Below are 19,907 nucleotides of genomic sequence, written 5' to 3'. Positions count from 1 at the left end.
AGAAAACAGAGACTCGCGGCTTGTTCTCACGGGTGGCTCGCTACTTCAAGCCGCCAGACGCAGCACACGTGCCAAGCATGCCAAAAGGTGAACAGTCATGCTAGCTGGAGCACTACAGGACAAAACAGGACAACTGGCCATACGGTTATCTCGCGACTGGATCTCGCGACTCAGTCAAGTCGCGAGGTCAAGCCGCGAGCCACCCCTGTTTTGTAAATCCTGACGTTTCACATTCCTCTCTTACTCCAGTGTAAATACCCCTTTTACCCACAAATGAAGGAGAGCTTCCAAAGAGAATTTTAAGAGAGAAACCCTAAAAAAAAACAAGATTGATTCACCCACAATCTATACATTAAAGTCTCTTCAAATTCCTCAACTCTCTTGTTCTCACCATATTCATCACTGTGAGAGGGCTGTTTGGATTTCTGGGAAGCAATTAGAAAGGAACCAATCCACATTGGTTGATGCTACGGTCTAGTAGCGGAATCCGGGAAGCTAGAAAAGAAAAAGGTTTGGCGCAACCTCGTTGGAGCAAGAAGCTTGGAGGGCTTAGGTGCACTGGGTAGATTAGGCTTGGAGGGTCTATTGCTGTCCATGTATCCCAACTATATTTTCTAGTAGATTGTTTACCGCTTGGAGGGCGGCAGAGAGGTTTTACGCCGAGGGCTTCGGTTTCCTCTTCGATAACACATCGCGTGTTGTCTTTGTGTTTGCATCTTTCTTCCCTTTTATCTTTGCCTTTTTATCTGCTGTGGGTTGTGATTTTAATTTGACTTAGATAGTTTTTCCTATTCCATATTATAGCTTATGTTAATTTTCCGCACACTAGTTGTTTGACATAATGCTTGAATTGGTTAAGTTGTAATTTGGGGGTCTAAACGTTCAAGGGTGTTTATACACATATTTGAATTTTCAAAAACGCTACTATAGGTCCTTAAAACATCACTATAGGCTCCTTAAAATGCCACTATAGGGCTCCATATTTTTTTTTTTTTAAACTCGATTTTGAGAAAGTTGAGTTTCAAAAGAGGGCATTTCCCTAATTAGTTTAGGAAATGGGGTAGAATGCTATTTATTTTGCCCGAAAAGGGCAAAGGCCAATTTTGTCCCCCTCTAGACATGTCATAGATGACAAAAGCTCCTAACACTACTTGTCATTCAGTGTTGATCTTCATCCTTAGTAATCCTAGTTTGTGTTTCACTCAAACCTAGATTTACTTTAATTCCATTGATTTTTTTTTTTTTCACAAAAATAAAATAATAAATTATGCAAGTGAGTCCAACAATACTTTTGTGTAGTGAACATATTATTAGTTTTCAAGATTAGGAAAAACTAAGATTGGGAAAAAGTAAAATCATCTCAATTATGGCCCATCATATTTAATCTTTCTTTAAATTACCATTTTTTTCAATTGATAAAATTGTGTCTAAGCTTTTGCATATTATTTACGTTTTATTTATCAACTTCCAATTTTATTTGCTAATATTTTAGCTGCATTATGATTTTTTCTTTTTAGATATGGATTCAAATACACTTAATTCTCAAGGTCCTTCTAAATGAAAGTGGACTCTTATCAAAGATTTGGAACTAGTGGAGGTTTTGATAGAATATCACCATGAAAGAGAAGGTAACCCTGAGAATAAGTTTAAGCCTAGTTAGATATTTGAAAGTCTTGGATGGAAAGATTTCTACCAAATTACCTAATATTGGGTAAATAGCAAAACCAAATATTGAATCAAGATTGAGGACTTTGAAAAGATTGAGTAATTTACCATTGTTTAAGTAAGATTGTCATTTATTGGTCAAATTTTACAAGTGTATGATACTTGATTGAAGACCCACAAGAATTTTTGATGGACCAATTGATCACTGATGTAGCTACTTCTTAATTTCTATGCAATGAAATGAAAGAAATTTTATTTATAGGAAAAAAAAAAGGAAAGAAGAAGAGATATTAGGTTTGTTGGAGGTCCTTTGTTCAAGATTGGGTTTGTTAAACAAATCCTTATCAAAAGTGTATTGTAATTTTAAAATAAGGGTATTTTAGACAATTTGATTTAAAATGCTTTCATTATGTTGTTTCTAAGGTTCTATTCTTGTGTTGTTACAAAATAAATAAATAGTAATAAGTATTATATTACATCTTGTATTCCTTATAATACCTATTCCTATTCCTATGCAATCATCATTATAGTCTACCAAATGTGCCATAAGCTCATTGGCTATGTTTTTTCTTAATATAATGAAGATATTAATTATTCTTGTTAAGATTAAATCTTAAAAATCATCTATTGTCTCTTACTATGTATAGTAAAGTTATTGTTTAAAAAAATGTATTAATTATTGTTGCTAATATTAATAATTTTTTTTAAGAGAATTTAATTATTATTTCTTAGATTACTATATATTGATATATATATATATATATATATGTGGGGGGGGGGGGGGAGGGTACAAGATCGGGAAGCCCATGTCAATGTCTACGTTGGGCCAAGGGCCCAGTCCAAGGAAAAACCCCTCCTTGGCCATGGGAAGAACCCTCCTCGGCCATGGCTGTAGCCGAGGACGAAGGGAGTAACCTGCTACTGGTAGCGACACTTCGGGTCATTCCACAGAACAGGAAAAGTACTAAAACAGAAAAGGACAACAGAGAAAATAGAAATGTCTGAGGGAAAGACTGCCATTATGGCATTCAGTGCCTTGAACCTGACACAGCCATGCTTTTTTGCCTTTACAACCACTCCCAACAATTGGAGGGAAGGGCTGATAGGACAGGTATCAGAATTAGGAACCCAATTCAGGAAGAAGAAAACTACTAGAAAAGAGGGTGAAGGGAGACAAAAACGGGGGGGCTATGACCCCTATCACACAAGAGCCACCAGAAAAAGCTCCTTGGACTGAGCCAAGGACCATCATTCTTTGATAAACCCAGTTCACCTCAGCTTGATCTTGAAAAACACCGTGTTAATTGTTGTCCATACACTAAAGTCTAGCTCTTTGACCCACTCTCTACAAATTCATTGTACCGGGCTCACTGGTCTAAGGTCTCATACATCTTGGGCTCGGGTTGAAAAACGTGACCCTGCAATATATATATTGTATTTACTCATTTAAATTATTTTATTTGACAGTTCAGCTAAACTTTGACAACTTATTGGTGTCTTTGTAATTCATTAAGAAGAATTTTTGTTGTGTCTTTTGCATGACTCTATTATGAATTCGACACAACAATGCAATCAATAATTTATAAAAAATAAAAAATAAAAATAAAAATAAAAAAAATAAAAAATAAAAAACAAATTGTCTTCACTTCCTATTGTTCCATGGTTGGGTCCCAAATAATATTATTACCAAAATTAGCAATCCAAAATAATAATCACACACAATAACACAAATATTTACGTGAGAGAACCCCTTTTTCCTTGAAGGAAAAACCGCGAGACAAATTTCAAATAATTTCACTATTATCAAATCCATTACAATAATTCTCAAGTTTATGCCTAACTTGAGATTCACCAATTTGATAATAAATCTTCTTGTGTATGTCTCACGGCTAAAGAAAAATCTCATTATTTTTCTTTGCTCTCACACACACTCTCTTTGTGTCTCACTGCTAAAGAAAACCCTTCTTGTTTTTCTTTACTCTCTCACACACTAATTATTTATCTCAAAGGTGGCAACATTTTACTCTCTCCTCTCTACCTTTCTTCTCTTCTTCTTTCTCTTTTCCATGTAACTCTCCTTAGCTATCTTCTCGAATGTGGTAACACTTTGCTCTCCTTTCTAGCTTTCTTCTCTTATTCATTTTCTTCTCCACATAGCTCTCCTTGGCTGTCTTTATCTATGCAGCACCTCTTTCTTTGGTACTTTGCAACATCAAACAAAACTTCAAAATTCTCCTTGATTTGTGTGCTTTACAAAAAACTTTGTTGACCAAATCCAAACCTTGTTGTCTCCCTCCTTGCGTTACCTCCCAAGTGAAAATCCTTCTCTCTCTCTCTCTCTCTCTCTCTCTCTCTCTCTCATGCTCTATATTCTTTCTCCCTATAGGGAGGACTCTTCGGCCAAAACCATCAAATTCTTGGTAGCATTGTCTATTTATAAGACCCTTTTCCTATTCCCTTTAGAACAAAGAATATATTACTTCTTTAACAAGAAATAGACTTTCCTTCCATACTAAGGAATAGTCTTTCCTTCCACACCAAGGAAATCCAAATTAATTTTTCTTTCTTCAACTAGGAAACCTAATTGACTTTGTAAGTCACAATTGGAATTTGAGGCAATTTCCCAGCACCATGCCCCACTTCTACTACATCACACTTAATTGTTTTTTAATCTTTACACTTCACTATCCAAATAATTTTTCCTTTTTCGAGATTGAAGATCAACAAATTAATAATTGCTATTGTTGGGTTTGCTATTTTTTCTAGATTTTAGATCAAATTGGTTTGTTGTTGTTGTTGTTGTTGTTGTTGTTTTTTTTTTTTTTTTTTTTTTTTTTTTTTTTTTTTAATGTCAAAATAAAGGTTAGTGTTGAATTAGTTTGTTGTTGACCTTTTTTTTAAAGTATTCAAAATTTCATTTTAGGGTTGTTAAAACAAAAAAAACAAAAAAATTAATATAAAATTTTTATGAAGCCCCTGGATACAATGTGGCAAAAAAAACTTGTATGCATATCTTATACATAACAACATGTGTAGTCATAATTGAGTTTGCAATAAGGAGACCTTACTTTCTAAATAATCATAACAATGACAGCTCCAAGAATATCTTTTAGGGAGCTCATTAAAATTTGTATTGAAAAGGTTGATAAGAACCTTTTTGTAAATAATCATCATAAACATTAGAATGATAAGATGGGACATTTTCTTGCAGTCCATGATCTATAGGAAGATTTTTCAAGTCAACATGAATTCTCTTAGAAGATAAATATTAGGTAGAAGATGAATCTTACGATACGTGATTTTCTTATAAAAAATTTATCCATAGTACTAGTAAGAGAAAAAATGATAAACTATAAGTTCATTGGATATATTGTTTCTTAGTATAAAGAAAATATTAATTATTATTGCTAAAATAAAATTTTGAAAATCATCTATTGTCTCTTAGTATAGGAAAAGTTTTAGGTACTCTTATAGCATGGAGAAATGGTGCTCCCTCCAACATTCATGATAGACCTCACAATGAATTTAATGAGTGGATCTCACCATGAATGTGAGAGGAAGGAGCACGATTCTCCGTGTTCCGGGAGTACCTATGAATTACTCCTTAGTATAATAAAGTTATTAATTATTGTTGTTCAGTGAAATTTGACTATTATTGCTTACAATACTTTAATTTATTATTTATTAGTTTTTAGCTATACACTTTTCAATTCTTTTATTTAACAATTCAACTTAACTTTGACAACTTATTGATCTTTGTAATTCATTAAGAATAGTTTTTGTTGTGTCTTTTACATGACTATTAAGAATTCAATACAACAATACAATTATTAAAAAATAAAAATTATCTTTAATCCCCATTGTCCCACGCCTCACTTCCACTAGTCCTACAATGAACGCATATAGGCATATTAATTGTTAAGCAGTGTCTTGATCTTGTACATAGTAGTTTGTATATAGACTATTAATCTATGTGTAGCATAGAGTAGCAGTGCATAAAAACAACTTGTCGTTTATGCAATAGAGATGATTAGTTAGTTTGTTTTTCTGTTTTGACACTTGTCCTTTTTTTATTGGTTAGATTGATAGTTTGTTAGTTCTGTTATTGTTTCCCGCTACTCTGCTCTCACTATATAAAGGGCAGAGCTTGATATTTATCAATACAATACAATCGTTCACAATATCTCAGCTCCTACTTTCTCTCTTTTCTGTGTGATTCTGGTTCTACCATTGTAGGACCTTGAGCTAGTGTGTAATTTCAACATGGTATCAGAGTTGAACTAATTTAGAGAGTCTTCAAATCTGAGTCTTCAAATTTAATATTCTCTGAGCTTTCTAGTTCAATTTCATCTTGTTCTTCTTAGTGCCTTTTTCTTCAAATCAAGTAGAAATTTTCTTGATTGTATTTCTCTCGATTCTTGCACTAAGTTCTCTTTCTAAATCTTTATTTCTTTCTATGCACGATAGCATATTGAAATCTTGATTTCCTTTTGTACATTGCTAAATTGAAATTCTTGATTTAGGGTTTTTCAATTGCCAATTTGTGGTTTCTGTAGTTGCTTTCTCATTCATCAAGATCTTGAATTGAATCTTGATTTGATTAATCAACAAGTTTTAGAGTTGATTTCTTGTTCTAAAGAATCTTGATTTCTAGAAAATCAATTCTTGTTTACTTCTCTATTCATTCCTGTTTTTGGGATTGTGAATCTTGATCAACTATTTCTTTTGTTGGATAATTGCACTAAGTATGGCTGATAGTGCTTCTAGTTCTTCTGTCCCAACTGTCCAGCCTTGGGAAAATGCACCTAGTCGTTATTTCTTGTCTAATAGTGATAATCATGGCATGTCCCTTGTTGTTCAACATCTCACTAAGGAGACTTACAATACTTGGAGTAGAGTAGTCCTTATTTCTTTGGATGCGAAAACCAAGTTAGGCTTCATTGATGGGTCAATTCCAAAACCTTAGTCAGTTGACCATCCTTATTACACAGCTTGGTGCAAATGTAATAGCATAGTTTTGGCTTAGTTGTTCAACTCTATCTCTAAGGATCTACAACCTAGTGTGGTGTACTTCAAGACAGCAAGGGAGGTTTGGCTTGACTTACAATATAGGTATTCATAGGGCAATAGGCCTAGAATTTTTGAGTTAAGGAAGGAAGTTAGTTCTTTGACTCAGGAGGATTTGAGTATTAATGCATACTACACCAAATTTAAGGGACTTTGAGATGAATTTTCTAACTACAGAACCTATACTTGTGGTCACCAAGTGGAGGATTGTACCATGTCTTTCTTGATGGGGCTAATTGATACTAATGTAGGAATCAGAGGCCAGATTTTGCTTATGGATCCTATACCCTCTTTGAGTAAGGTCTTCTCTCTTTTACTTCAAGATGAAAAGCAATGGAAGGTTGGTGCTGGGAAGAAGGCCTTGACTAACACATCAGCAACATTGGCAGCAATGGGGGCTAAGAATGGCAATGCCAAGAATTTCACCAAGCCAAAGTCTAGGAGGCCTCAATGCACTTATTGTGGTGCTATGGGACATGTAGTTGACAAGTGCTATAAGCTACATGGTTACCCCTTTGGCTACAAGTTCAAAAACAAAGGTCAATCCTTTGAAAATAATGTCGTTGCTGCTGAGGATGGTTCAAGTGGGGCTATCACACTCACTAGAACTGAATATCAATAGTTGGTTGGTTTGCTAAATTCCCAATGCCACTTTGGTACTCAGGCTCCACCAGAAGTAGCTACAGACACTCATTAAGTTGCCAATATCATTACTCAGCCCTCACTTGGTTTTCAAGGTCAAGAGTTATTAGGTATATGGTCCTATTCATCTCTAGAATATTTTGTCTTTTCTTCAACTGTCGACACTTCACACATTAGCTGTTAGGATTAGTGCCCTTAAATCCTATTATATGATGCTATGTATGATATTAAGTGTGACATTATGTATGACTTAATATTATGATTAATAAATTTGTTTTATTATTATTTGAAATAATGGCAACATGAATATTCGGAAATTATCATATAGTCCATGAGATGCATAGTATGTGATTTAATCACAGAAGATATAAGTCACAAGTTCTTTGTAAACTCAGAATTTTAGTTCGTAGTTGGTGATGAAATTGGACATTTCATCTGCGAAAACTATAACATATCAACTACGATGATTTGTCTTGGTCATGGAAGTAGAGACTTCTAGTTAATACGTTGATATATTTTAAGAGTTAAGACATATTAAACTGGACCGCTGTGAGATTTATTATTCTCCTAACGACTGTCAAATGAATAATAAATTTCATGACTTATATTTACATGAACTCTTAATCTTGAGAGAATAATGGACCTGATCATGAAGTGTAGGTTGCTTTGATATATCAGGAGTGAGATCTAAATTAACGGTCAAAACCTCAGTATGTTGGGCAGCCACATTTAGTGTTGATGGAACATATATTCTCAAGATGGAATTCATAGTCTCTTAACGGAGATACAAAATATTCCCGTGAGATAAGTTTAATAGGTTTGTTATTCAGAGAGTTAGACCTAACCACTTTGGTAAGAAATTACTAAAGTATATATTTATGAAATTGGATTTCATAAATATATGATGAATAACTTGAAAGGATTAAACCGGGTACTCAAGAATTAAGATGTAGTAATCTACAAAGTGGTAGTCTACATTTATGACTTTGTATTACTATGAATATTTTATGAAGGGGTTGCATGTACAATAAAGTTTTGGGATATAATTTATAGATAAGGCCTAGAGTGCAACCATATTTATATAGTGGTATTAAATATAGTTAATGGTAAATTTGGACTTGTCAAAAGTTAACAGAAAGGCCCAAGGCCCATTGGAGCTAAGGTCTTATTTGTCCCTTTTGGTCCCACTCCAAGCCACATTCTAGAGCCCAATTAGAAAGGCCCAAAAGGCTAGCCCAATTAGATAATCAGTTATAAGGAGAGAAACATACAGAATTTTGTAACGAACAACTTACATGAAATGGTGTATGTGAGTGTTGGACACTCTTTAATTCTCCCTTGAACATTTCATATAACTGATTGAGAGACCACACATTTTGGGCGTTAGTGGAATTGGAGTGAAGATTAAAAATGTTCCCAAGTGATTATAATCTTTGTTTTGAAATTCACCACACCAAGGTACACTCTCTTGTTCTTGAATTCTGAAATTTACATAATGCATGTTATCAATTGCGAATGAAGTATATCCGTTAATTTTCTGCTGCGTATATGAATATTTCCATCAAATGGTATCAAAACAGTCTTCAATTTCGAATTGTATAACATGTTTTGTGAATTTTGGAATTAGAAATTATAGTTTCATGTTGTTGGAAGATTACACATTTAATTTTCTGCATGGTTGTTGAAACTATGATTTGATAAAAACTAATACTGGTGTTATGATGTTGCTTAAATTTGAATTTAAGTATGTTAAATTGATCTTTAAGGCTATAGCATCAATGAAATTCAATTTTGATATCATTCTCGGACTATCATGTTCGTATGTTAGTTGTTTGTTCAAGAAAAACAGTAGAAAACTGCCTTAGAAAATTTCTAGAAATTCGAGTTTCACGAGTTTCGATCGGTTGAAAATCACTTTCGATCGATCGAGTGAAATAGTGATTAGACTTTTTAAATAGATTGATTTTCGATTGCTAGTCGATCAATTGAATTTGTTTTTCGATCGATCAAGAGGCAATCGAGTACCGATCGAACAAGTCAGGTGGTCAAGTTTGAATTTTTAAATTTTTTCTATCGATCCAAGCGCACATTTGATCGATCGAAAGAAGGAAAATCAAAAATTTTTTTCTAAGTGTTTTCACATGTTTAAAGAGAGGCTATGTGTAATTAGATTATGCATGTTTTATAATTAAAAACCTTTCCTTTAAAACATCTAGTGGAAGAGAGATACAAGAGTTGGATCTCACGGCCTCCATTATCAGTTCATAGTAGTGTGGGTAAACACCTCATCTTGGCGTATATGCCTCGCGATCCCAAAGGAGGGTATTTGCTTCATAGTACTACAAGATTGAACTAACATGTTTAAAGTAGTGTGGACAAGCACCTCGTTTTGGCGTATATGCCTCGCGATCCCAAAGGAGGGTGTTTTGTTCCATGGTAGTACAAATTTAAAAATTATAAGGGAGATGAAATATGGCTACACATGATTCTAGATAATGGTATGCACTAGACTAAGTGTAATGTTAACCTCCCAAAGGAGCTATGTCATTATTACTTAGAGGCTGAAGGTATAACGGCATGTTATTAGTGTATGATAAGAGTTATTATGATAGCACTAATAATGAGAATAGTTCTCAATCAATTAATGTGCTTATAATAAACTTGCTACCAAGAAATTATAGACATGGATTGGGTTGTCGTTGCATATATTATATTATGGTTTTATTAAGGTTCCATACTATCTGTTTATATGCTAAATTGATAATGTCCAGTTTACTTATTATATTCATGTTTATTGTTTTCAGATTTGAACATGGCATCATTTAACCCACTTGTAACTATTCTTAATCAAAACAAACTGACTGGATCCAACTATGTTGACTGGAAAAGAAATTTGGACATTGTTCTTACTGCTGAAAAGCACAAATATGTGCTTACTAAACCATGTCCTAGCTTTCCTTCATTAGATGCTCCTCCTGAGGAAAAACAATGATATGATCGTTGGCAGAAATCTAATGAAATGGCCAAGTGCTACATTCTAGCATCTATTTCAAATGTTCTACAGCATCAAATGCAGGTTATAGAACTAGCTTCAGACATCATGCTAAGTCTGAAGGAGATGTTTGGTGAGCAAGGCCGTTCTGCAAGGCAAGAGACCATGAGGCAAATTTATAATACCAAAATGGCTGAAGGTAGTTCAGTAAGGGAGCATTGTCTTACAATGATCTCTAATCTAAATACATTGGAAGTTTTAGGTGCCCATATTGATGAAGAATCCCAAGTGGATATGATACTCCAATCACTACCAGAATCATTCAAGGAATTTAGACTTAACTATAATATGAACAAAAAGATTTACTCATTGTTTGAATTGATGAATGAGTTGGTAGCGATGAAAGGCATCCTTGGTACTTCTAGTGTTGAAGCCAATATGGGTGAAGCTTCTACTTCTCAACCTAAGTTGAAAGGCAAGGGTAGGAAGAAGAAGAAGAAGGACTTCACCAAGTAAGATGGTAAACAAATTGCCTTAGGGGTTGCTGACAAAGGAAAGAAGCTCAAAGGAAAATGTTTCCATTATGGTGAGAAAGGACATTGGAAGAGGAATTGTCCAATATTTAAGACTGCAAGAATAAGGGTATGAAAAATACATTCCTTCTTGAAATATGTTTGGTATAGAATCCCACGGATTCCTGGTGAGTGGATTCAGGTTGTACTAATCATATCGCAATTCCTTGCCGGGGTTCTAGGAGCCCAGAAAGCTTAAAGAAGGGGAGTTGTTTCTTACTTTGGCTGATGGAAGCAGAATTCCAGTTGTAGCTGTTGGTGTTTATAATTTATGTTTTGAATCCAGAGTTCTAATATTGGAAGACTATTTGTATGTACCTAATGTTCGTAGGAATTTAATTTCTACTACTTACTTAGGTAAACATGGATATTGTGTTATCCTAAAAGACAATATTGTAATAAAGAAAGATAAAGTGTTTATCTATTCTGGCAATATTGTGGATGGTCTTTATATTTTAACTCCTGACAAGCATGAATTATATAATTCTGAATTAGATAATAACTCTCATGTGAAATCATAAAAGAGAAAGTTTTCTTCTACTAGTAATGCATATCTTTGGCACTTGTGTTTGGGTCATATTAATTCAAATAGGATTCAAAGATTGATCAAAGATGGACTCTTAGAGCCCATGGACTTTGATGAATTTCCAGTTTGTGAATCTCGTTTGAAAGGAAAAATGACCAAACGACCTTTTCATGCAAAAGGTAGAAGAGCCTAAGATTTGCTAGAACTAGTGCATTCTGATGTATGTGGTCCTATGTCAACCCAAGCAAAAGGAGGTTACGAGTATTTCATCACTTTTACCGATGATTACTCAAGATATGGTTATGTGTATCTAATGAGATGGAAGTTCGAAGCCTTTGAAAAGTTCAAAGAGTTTAGGGTTGAAGTTAAGAATCAATTAGGTAAACGCATAAAGGCCATTCAATCTGATCGTGGTGGCGAATACCTTCTTGGGGATTTCAAGTATTACTTAACTCAAAATGGGATTGTATCCCAATTGGCTGCACCTGGAACTCCCCAACAGAATGGTGTAGCAGAAAGAAGGAATAGGACTCTTTTGGAAATGGTTAGGTCCATGATGAGTTACTCAACTTTACCTGTTTTCTTTTGGGGATATGCAATAAAAACTGCAATGCATATTTTGAATTTAGTTCCATCAAAATCTGTTCCCAACACACCTAAGGAATTGTGGAGTGGGCGTAAGCCTAGTATGAAATATCTCCATATTTGGGGATGTCCAGCACATGTGTTGAAAAGGAAGTCTGATAAGTTGGAAGCTAAAATCGAGGTATGTATGTTTTTAGGATATTCAAAAGAAACAAAGGGTTATTTATTCTATAATCATAAAGATAACAAAGTGTTTGTTAGCACACATGCCAAATTTTTGGAAGATGATTATGTGAATAATTTTAATCCTAGAAATAAAGTTGTTTTGGCTGAAATGAATGAACCTGTAAATGAACAACCAATGGATGAAACTAGGGATGATGTGGTTGTATTAGATACACCACAAGATACTACTCATGAGGTGTCTAGTACACAGGTGCCTCGTCGTAGTGGGAGAATTGTTCAGCCTCCTATAAGATTCATAGGTTTGGGAGAAACTTATGAAGCTATCTTAGAAGAGACTGAATTGGATCCATACACTTATGAAGAGGCAATGAATGATATAGATGCACATCAATGGGTCCAAGCTATGAAATATAAATTAGATTCCAATGCGCCTAAGGGCATTAAACCTGTTGGTTGCAAATGGGTTTACAAGAGAAAGAGAGGGATAGATGGAAAGGTTGAAACCTTTAAAGCAAGGCTAGTGGTGAAAGAGTATACACAAAAAGAAGGTATTGAGTATGATGAAACCTTTTCTCTAGTAGCAATGCTTAAATCTATCAGAATTCTCTTATCTATTGCTGCTCATTTTGATTATGAGATTTGACAAATGGATGTCAAGACTGCATTTCTTAATGGCAATCTTGAAGAGGAAATCTATATGATGCAACCGGAAGGTTTCATAGCAAATAACCAAGAGCATATGGTATGCGAGTTGAAAATGTCCATTTATGGAATTAAGCAAGCATCTAGGTCATGGAACATCAGATTTGATCAAGCAATCAAGTCATTTGGTTTTGAACAAAATCTTGATGAACCATATGTGTACAAAAGACATCGAGATAAAGTAGTAATGTTCCTAGTGCTTTATGTTGATGATATTCTACTCATTGGCAATGATATAGGGGTAATGTCATCGGTAAAGGTTTGGTTGTCAAGCCAATTGGATATGAAGGACTTGGGTGAGGCTAAATTTATTCTAGGGATCAAGCTATGGCGAGATTGCAAGAATAAGATGTTAGGCTTATCACAAGCTAGATATATAGATAAGGTTCTAGAATGGTTTAGCATGCAAAACTCCAAGAAAGGATTAATTCCTTTTAGACATGGAGTTTCTCTGTCTAATGACCAAAGGCCTAAGACTTAAGAGGAAGTAGATATGATGAGACAAGTTCCTTATGCTTCTGCAGTGGGAAGTCTCATGTATGCCATGCTTTGTACTAGACCAGATATCTGTTATTCAGTTGGCATGGTTAGCTAATATCAATCAAATCCAGGACCAAAACATTGGCAAGCTGTAAAGCACATTCTCAAGTATCTTTGGAGAACGAGAGATTATATGCTTGTTTACCGTTCTGAGGATTTGATTCCCATTGGCTATACAGATTCAGATTTTCAATTGGATCTAGATTTCAGAAAATCCACTTCAGGATGTGTTTTTACCTTGGGAGGTGGAGCCATAAGTTGGTGAAGTATTAAGCAATCTTGTATTGCAAACTCCACCATGGAAGCTAAGTACGTTGCTGCTTGTAAGGCAGTAAAGGAGGCTATATGGCTCAAGAAATTCCTTTCTAACCTTGGTGTAATGAGAATGGAGCAAGTTCCAATCACATTGTTTTGTGACAACAGTGGAGCAGTTGCACAATCTAAAGATCCAAGGAATCATAAGAAAGGAAAGCACATTGAGAGGAAGTACCATATCATTTGAGATATTTTTGCTCATGGAGATGTGGTGGTAGCAAAGATTGAAAGTACAAATAATCTAGCAGATCCATTTACTAAAGCCTTGCCTCAAAGAACTTTTGAGTCACATTTGGAGGGAATGGGAGTTAGATTAGTGCACAATAGTCTTTAGGGCAAGTGGGAGATTGTTAGGATTAGTGCCCTTAAATCCTATTGTGTGATGCTATGTACGATATTAAGTTTGACATTATGTATGACTTAATATTATGATTAATAAATTTGTTTTATTATTATCTGAAATAATGACAGCATGAATATTCAGACATTATCATATAGGCCATGAGATGCATAGTATGTGATTTATGTGATTTAGTTACAGAAGATATAAGTCACAAGTTCTTTGTAAACTCAGAATTTTAGTTCGTAGTCGGTGATGAAATTGGGCATTTCATCTGTGAAGACTATAACATATCAACTACGATAATTTGTCTTGATCATGAAAGTGGAGACTTCTAGTTGATATGTTGATATGTTTTAAGAGTTAAGACATATTGAACTAGACTGCTGTGAGATTTATTATGCTCCTAATGACTGTCAAATGAATAATAAATCTCACGACTTATATTTACATGAACTCTTAATCTTGAGAGAATAATGGACCTGATCATGAAGTGTAGGTTGTTTTGATATATCAAGAGTGAGATCTAAATTAACGGTCAAAACCTCAGTATGTTGGGCAGCCACATTTAGTATTAATGGAACATATATTCTCAAGATAGAATTTATAGTCTCTTAACAGAGATACAAAATATTCCCTTGAGATAAGTTTAATAGGTTTGTTATTCATAGAGTTAAGCCTAACCACTTTGGTAAGAAATAACTAAAGTATATATTTATGAAATTAGATTTCATAAATATATGATGAATAACTTAAAAGGATTAAACCGGGTACTCAAGGATTAAGATGTAGTAATCTACAAAGTGGCAGTCTACATTTATAACTTTGTATTACTACGAATATTTTATGAAGGAGTTGCATATACAATAAAGTATTGGGATATAATTTATAGATAAGGCCTAGAGTGCAACTATATTTATATAGTGATATTAAATATAGTTAATGGTAACTTTTGACTTGTCAAGAGTTGACAGAAAAATCCAGGACCTATTAGAGCTAGTGTCTTATTAGTCCCTTTTGGTCCCACTCCAAGCCACACACTATAACCCAATTGGAAAGGCCCAAAAGGCTAGCCCAATTAGATAATCAGTTATAAGGAGAGAAACATACAGAATTTTGTAACGAACAACTTACATGAAATGGTGTATGTAAGTGTTAGACACTCTCTAATTCTCCATTGAACATTTCATATAACTGATTGAGAGACCACACATCTTGGGCGTTAGTGGAATTGGAGTGAAGATTAAAAGTGTTCCCACGTGATTATAATCTTCGTTTTGAAATTCACCACACCAAAGTACACTCTCTTGTTCTTGAATTCTGAAATTTACATAGTGCATGTTACCGATTGCGAATGAAGTAGATCCATTAATTTTCCACTGCATATATGCATATTTCCATCGTTAGCTCCACTGATTGGATTCTTGACAATGGAGCTATTGTCCATATGGTTCATTCCCTTCATTTCTTTAAGTCCATTACTTCTTCTGTTCAAATTTTTATTAGATTACCTAATGGTGATATGGCTAAGGTGACTCATATAGGCACTATACAAATTTCTGCCACTTTAATCTTAGAGAATGTACTTTGTATTCCTACCTTCTCTTTCAATCTTATTTCTATAAGCAAACGGACCCAGAATCCTACGTGTTGCTGTATTTTTCTTTCCCATTATTGTTTTATCCAAGACTTATAGCTTTGGAAGATGATTGGGTTGGGTAAAAAGCAAGGCCTTTACACATTGCAGTGTACTTCTCAAGCCACCTTACAAAAGTCTATTTCTGAGGTTTTATCCAAGTTTTCATCTTATTTTCATGACAAAAGTGTCAATTCTTGTAATATTGCTTCTTCAGACAATACTTTCAGTCTATGGCATTAAAGATTAGGCCACCCCTTTCCACAAAGATTAACTTTGTTGAAAAGCATTGTACTTGAGATAAATTCTTGCAATATTAATAAGCCTTTTGACTGTAATGTTTGTCCTCTAGCTAAGCAACAAAAATTACCTTTTCCACATTCTACAAGAATTTCTTTATCTTGTTTTGATTTAGTTCATTATGATATTTGGGGACCATACTCTACACCTTCTTTGAATGGTTAAAAATACTTTCTTACCTTGGTTGATGACTGTAGCAGATGCACTTGGGTTATCTTTCTTTAATATGGTTCTTACTCAGTTCAAAGTTCCTATCAAGGTTTTTAGAATTGATAATGGACTTGAGTTTGCCATTCCTCCTTTTATGCTTCAAAAGGTATTATTCATCAATTTTCTTGTGTTGAAACCCCACTGCAAAATGCTGTAGTTGAAAGGGAACACTAGCACCTTTTGAATGTTGCTAGAGCTTTAAGGTTCCAAGCATATTTGCCTTTGAAATTTTGAGGAGATTGTGTGCTCACTGCCACATATATCATCAATAGGCTTCCTAGTCCTCTTTTACATAATCTTACTCCTTATGAGAAGCTCTTAGGACACTCTCCTTCTTATAGTCATCTTAAATCCTTTGGTTGCTTATGCTATGCTTCCACTTTGAGTAGAAATAGAACCAAATTTGATCCTAGGGCCAAAGCTTGTATCTTCCTGGGTTATCCTTTTGGTACCAAAGGATATAAGTTGTATGATTTGGCTACTAAAACTGTTCTTTTATCTAGAGATGTCATCTTTAAGGAATTTATTTTTCCTTTCAAACATTGGTTGTCCAAATCTGTCTCCACTTCTCTTCCACTTCCACTTTCTTATTACATTCTTTCACCTATCTATTCATGTGTTGTTTTTTTTCTCTCTTTATGCACATGCTTCTTATTTATTGTATGCAATCTTTTATTTCTATTTCACATTAAGATGCCGTGATGAGTTTTGTTTAAAGTGTTTCAGAAATACAAGTTGTCAAAGTCTATCTTGCCATGAACTCTCTTCTTGCAAAGTTTTTCAAGAGTTTGTGTTAGGATTAGATTTTATTGTATTCAACAAGTGAGTATGAGTTGAGTGATTTATGACTTCTCTCATATTTCATTTGTTTGTTGTGGTTTTGTCACGGATTGCCAAAGGGGGAGATTGTTAGGACATATGTGGATCATGTTAAGAACATGTGTCATTTAGAATTGGCTAATATTTTGACAAAACGCACTTTACTTGTATTTAGGTAGATCTAGGATGGCTTAAGTCTTCAAGAAACGTGTTGTTCAAGTCAAGAGTTAAAGCCATGCAAATCTGTTTAAGAAACAAGTGAAGAAGTCCTGTATTTTAAATCTCAACAGATAACTCGACAGATTGTATCTATCGAGGTCTAAAAGGCTATTCTAGCCCGATCCTCAACAACTGCTCGACAGATAACCTATCTATTGAGAATTACAAAAATCAGTTTTTCAGATCTGATTTCACGCATATCCATGTGTATGTGTTTAGGTTTTATTTTCTCACAATCCTAAATATATATAAGGATTATTTTAAGGGCCATCACATGAGATGCAACTTAATACAAAGGTTTCATTGAAGCATATTGTAACCAGAGACATATGCCTTAGTTCATCTTTCTCTTAAAGAAGCTACTACATCTTTACACCTTAGGGTTTTGTAACCAAGTTCTTTTTGATCTTTATTGTTGATGAAGTGAAGAACTTTGCAACCAACAATCTTCTTCAAGTTTGTGAGTTAATCACGTACTGGGAGTCGTGCATCTTTGGTTAGTCATATACTAGGATCTGTGCAAAAGGGTGGCGTTCATATATTGAAGAGTTCAGAGGTTCTGAAGCGGTAGAAGGTTTCTACTGTAAGTTTATCTATGGGGATTGTAGAGTCAAAGGACAGAGGTTTTGTACTAGATCTGAAACTTCTCTTTATTATAGTGGATTGTTTTTCGGGAAGGTTTCCCCCCAGGTTTTTTACTATGAAACTAGTTTGTTTCATTGGTTTTCCTGGGTCATCATATCTTGTTTTATTTACTATTCCGTTGTGCATGATTTTTACACGATATTAATGTTTGTTTGTTTTAACAAGGTTTATTCATAATAAATCTAATTAACAATTGGGTTTAAAACTTGTTAATTCTATCTGAAAGTTCAAAAACGTGTAAAAACACCTTTGAACGTTTAGACCCCCAAAATACAACTTAACCAATTCAAGCAATATGTCAAACAACTAGTGTGCGAAAACTTAACATATGCTATAATATGAAATTGATTAAATACTATCTAAGCCATAACAAATTAAAATCCACAGCAGATAATGAAAAGGCAAAGATAGAAAGGAAGGAAGATGCAAACACAAAGACAACACGCGATGTGTTATCGAAGAGGAAATCGAAGCCCTCGGCGTAAAACCTCTTCGCCGCCCTCCAAGCGGTAAACAATCCACTAGAAAATACAGTTGGGATACAAGGACAGCAATAGACCCTCCAAGCCTAATCTACCCAGTGCACCTAAGCCCTCCAAGCTTCTTGCTCCAACGAGGTTGCGCCGAACCTTTTTCTTTTCTAACTTCCCGGATTCCGCTACTAGACCGTAGCATCAACCAATGAAGATTGGTTCCTTCCTAACTGCTTCCCAGAAATCCAAACAACTGTCTCACAATGATGATGATGATGAGAGCCAGGTTTGGTATAATGCCTCTCAAGGATTTGACAATGGAGAGGAAGAGAGTTGAGGAATTTGAAGAGACTCTAAGGTATAGATTGTGGGTGAATCAATCTTGTTTTTCTTTAGGGTTTCTCTCTCAAAATTCTCTCTGGAAGCTCTCTCTCAATCGTGGGTAAAATGGGTATTTATACTGGAGTGGGAGAGGAATGTGAAACGTCAGGTTTTACAAAATAGTGGTGGCTCGCGGCTTGACCTCGCGGCTTGACCAAGTTACGAGATCCAGTCGCAAGTTAACCGTATGGCCAGTTGTCCTGTTTTGTCCTGTAGTGCTCCAGCTAGCATGATTGTTCATCTTCCAGCATGCTTGGCACGTGTGCTGCATCTGGCGGCTTGCAGCCGCGAGTCACCCGCGAGTCCCAGCCGCGAGTCTCTATTTTCTTGCACACTCTTGAGCAATCTTCACTCTATCTCACTCACTACCCTTACATCAAACCCACCTAAATACAGGGTTACTAAATGCTGAATTACAAACAAATTTGGCACGGAATAAAGCCAATTAGATGGTTGAATAAATTCAACCTTACACTATCAACCGAGGTCTAAATTTCCCAACAGAATTGTTAAGAGGTAGAAAACGACCACTTAAAAAATAATGTCAGTGAATCATACTAGAGCTCATTGAAAGTTTGTCAAAGTAACTTGTTGCCAATGATCATACTTTTATGAATTTAAGAGTGACTATTGAGTAATGTACATTAGGTCATGGCATAGATTTGGAAGATTAAAAGAAGCATGTATAGCATTAGAAGTAAATCTCAAGCTAGCATTAAGAGTGTGGATGAAACGGAAGAAATTGCAGAATATATGCAACACTAGTTAATTAAGCACAAGGAAATATGGACACTACTTTTTTTTGTGTGTTGTCAACAGAGCTAAGAAACATGTATAGGATTAGAAAACAATTCCAAAAGTTTGAAATCAACTAATCCGCATATGATCAAGATCAGCTAATCTGCATATGAGGATCCATTTTTAATACAGCTATGACCTAAATGATATTTGGTTAAAATCCACATTTACGTACCTTCAAGCATTATATTTCTTGCGTTAATGTAAAAGGCATCCATTTTATTAAGAAAGAAAACATCCATTTTATTAAGGTTGGCTAAATCAGTCTAAACAAAAGGTAAGGTAATTTGGGAT

General features: G+C 34.7%; 1 protein-coding gene across 1 annotated transcript; it reads left to right on the top strand.

The window, feature by feature from the left end:
* Window positions 1-10,393: 10,393 nt before the first annotated feature.
* Window positions 10,394-10,882, top strand: LOC115980841. The gene has a single exon (XM_031103051.1). The coding sequence runs from the start codon at window positions 10,394-10,396 to the stop codon at window positions 10,880-10,882; it is 489 nt and encodes a 162-aa protein (XP_030958911.1).
* Window positions 10,883-19,907: the final 9,025 nt, after the last annotated feature.

Source organism: Quercus lobata, chromosome 3 (genome assembly GCF_001633185.2).
Source record: "Quercus lobata isolate SW786 chromosome 3, ValleyOak3.0 Primary Assembly, whole genome shotgun sequence".
In the NCBI taxonomy this organism is placed as follows: domain Eukaryota; kingdom Viridiplantae; phylum Streptophyta; class Magnoliopsida; order Fagales; family Fagaceae; genus Quercus; species Quercus lobata.
The sequence above is the reverse complement of the archived record's forward strand: the minus strand, read 5'-3'. Positions and strand labels throughout refer to the sequence as shown.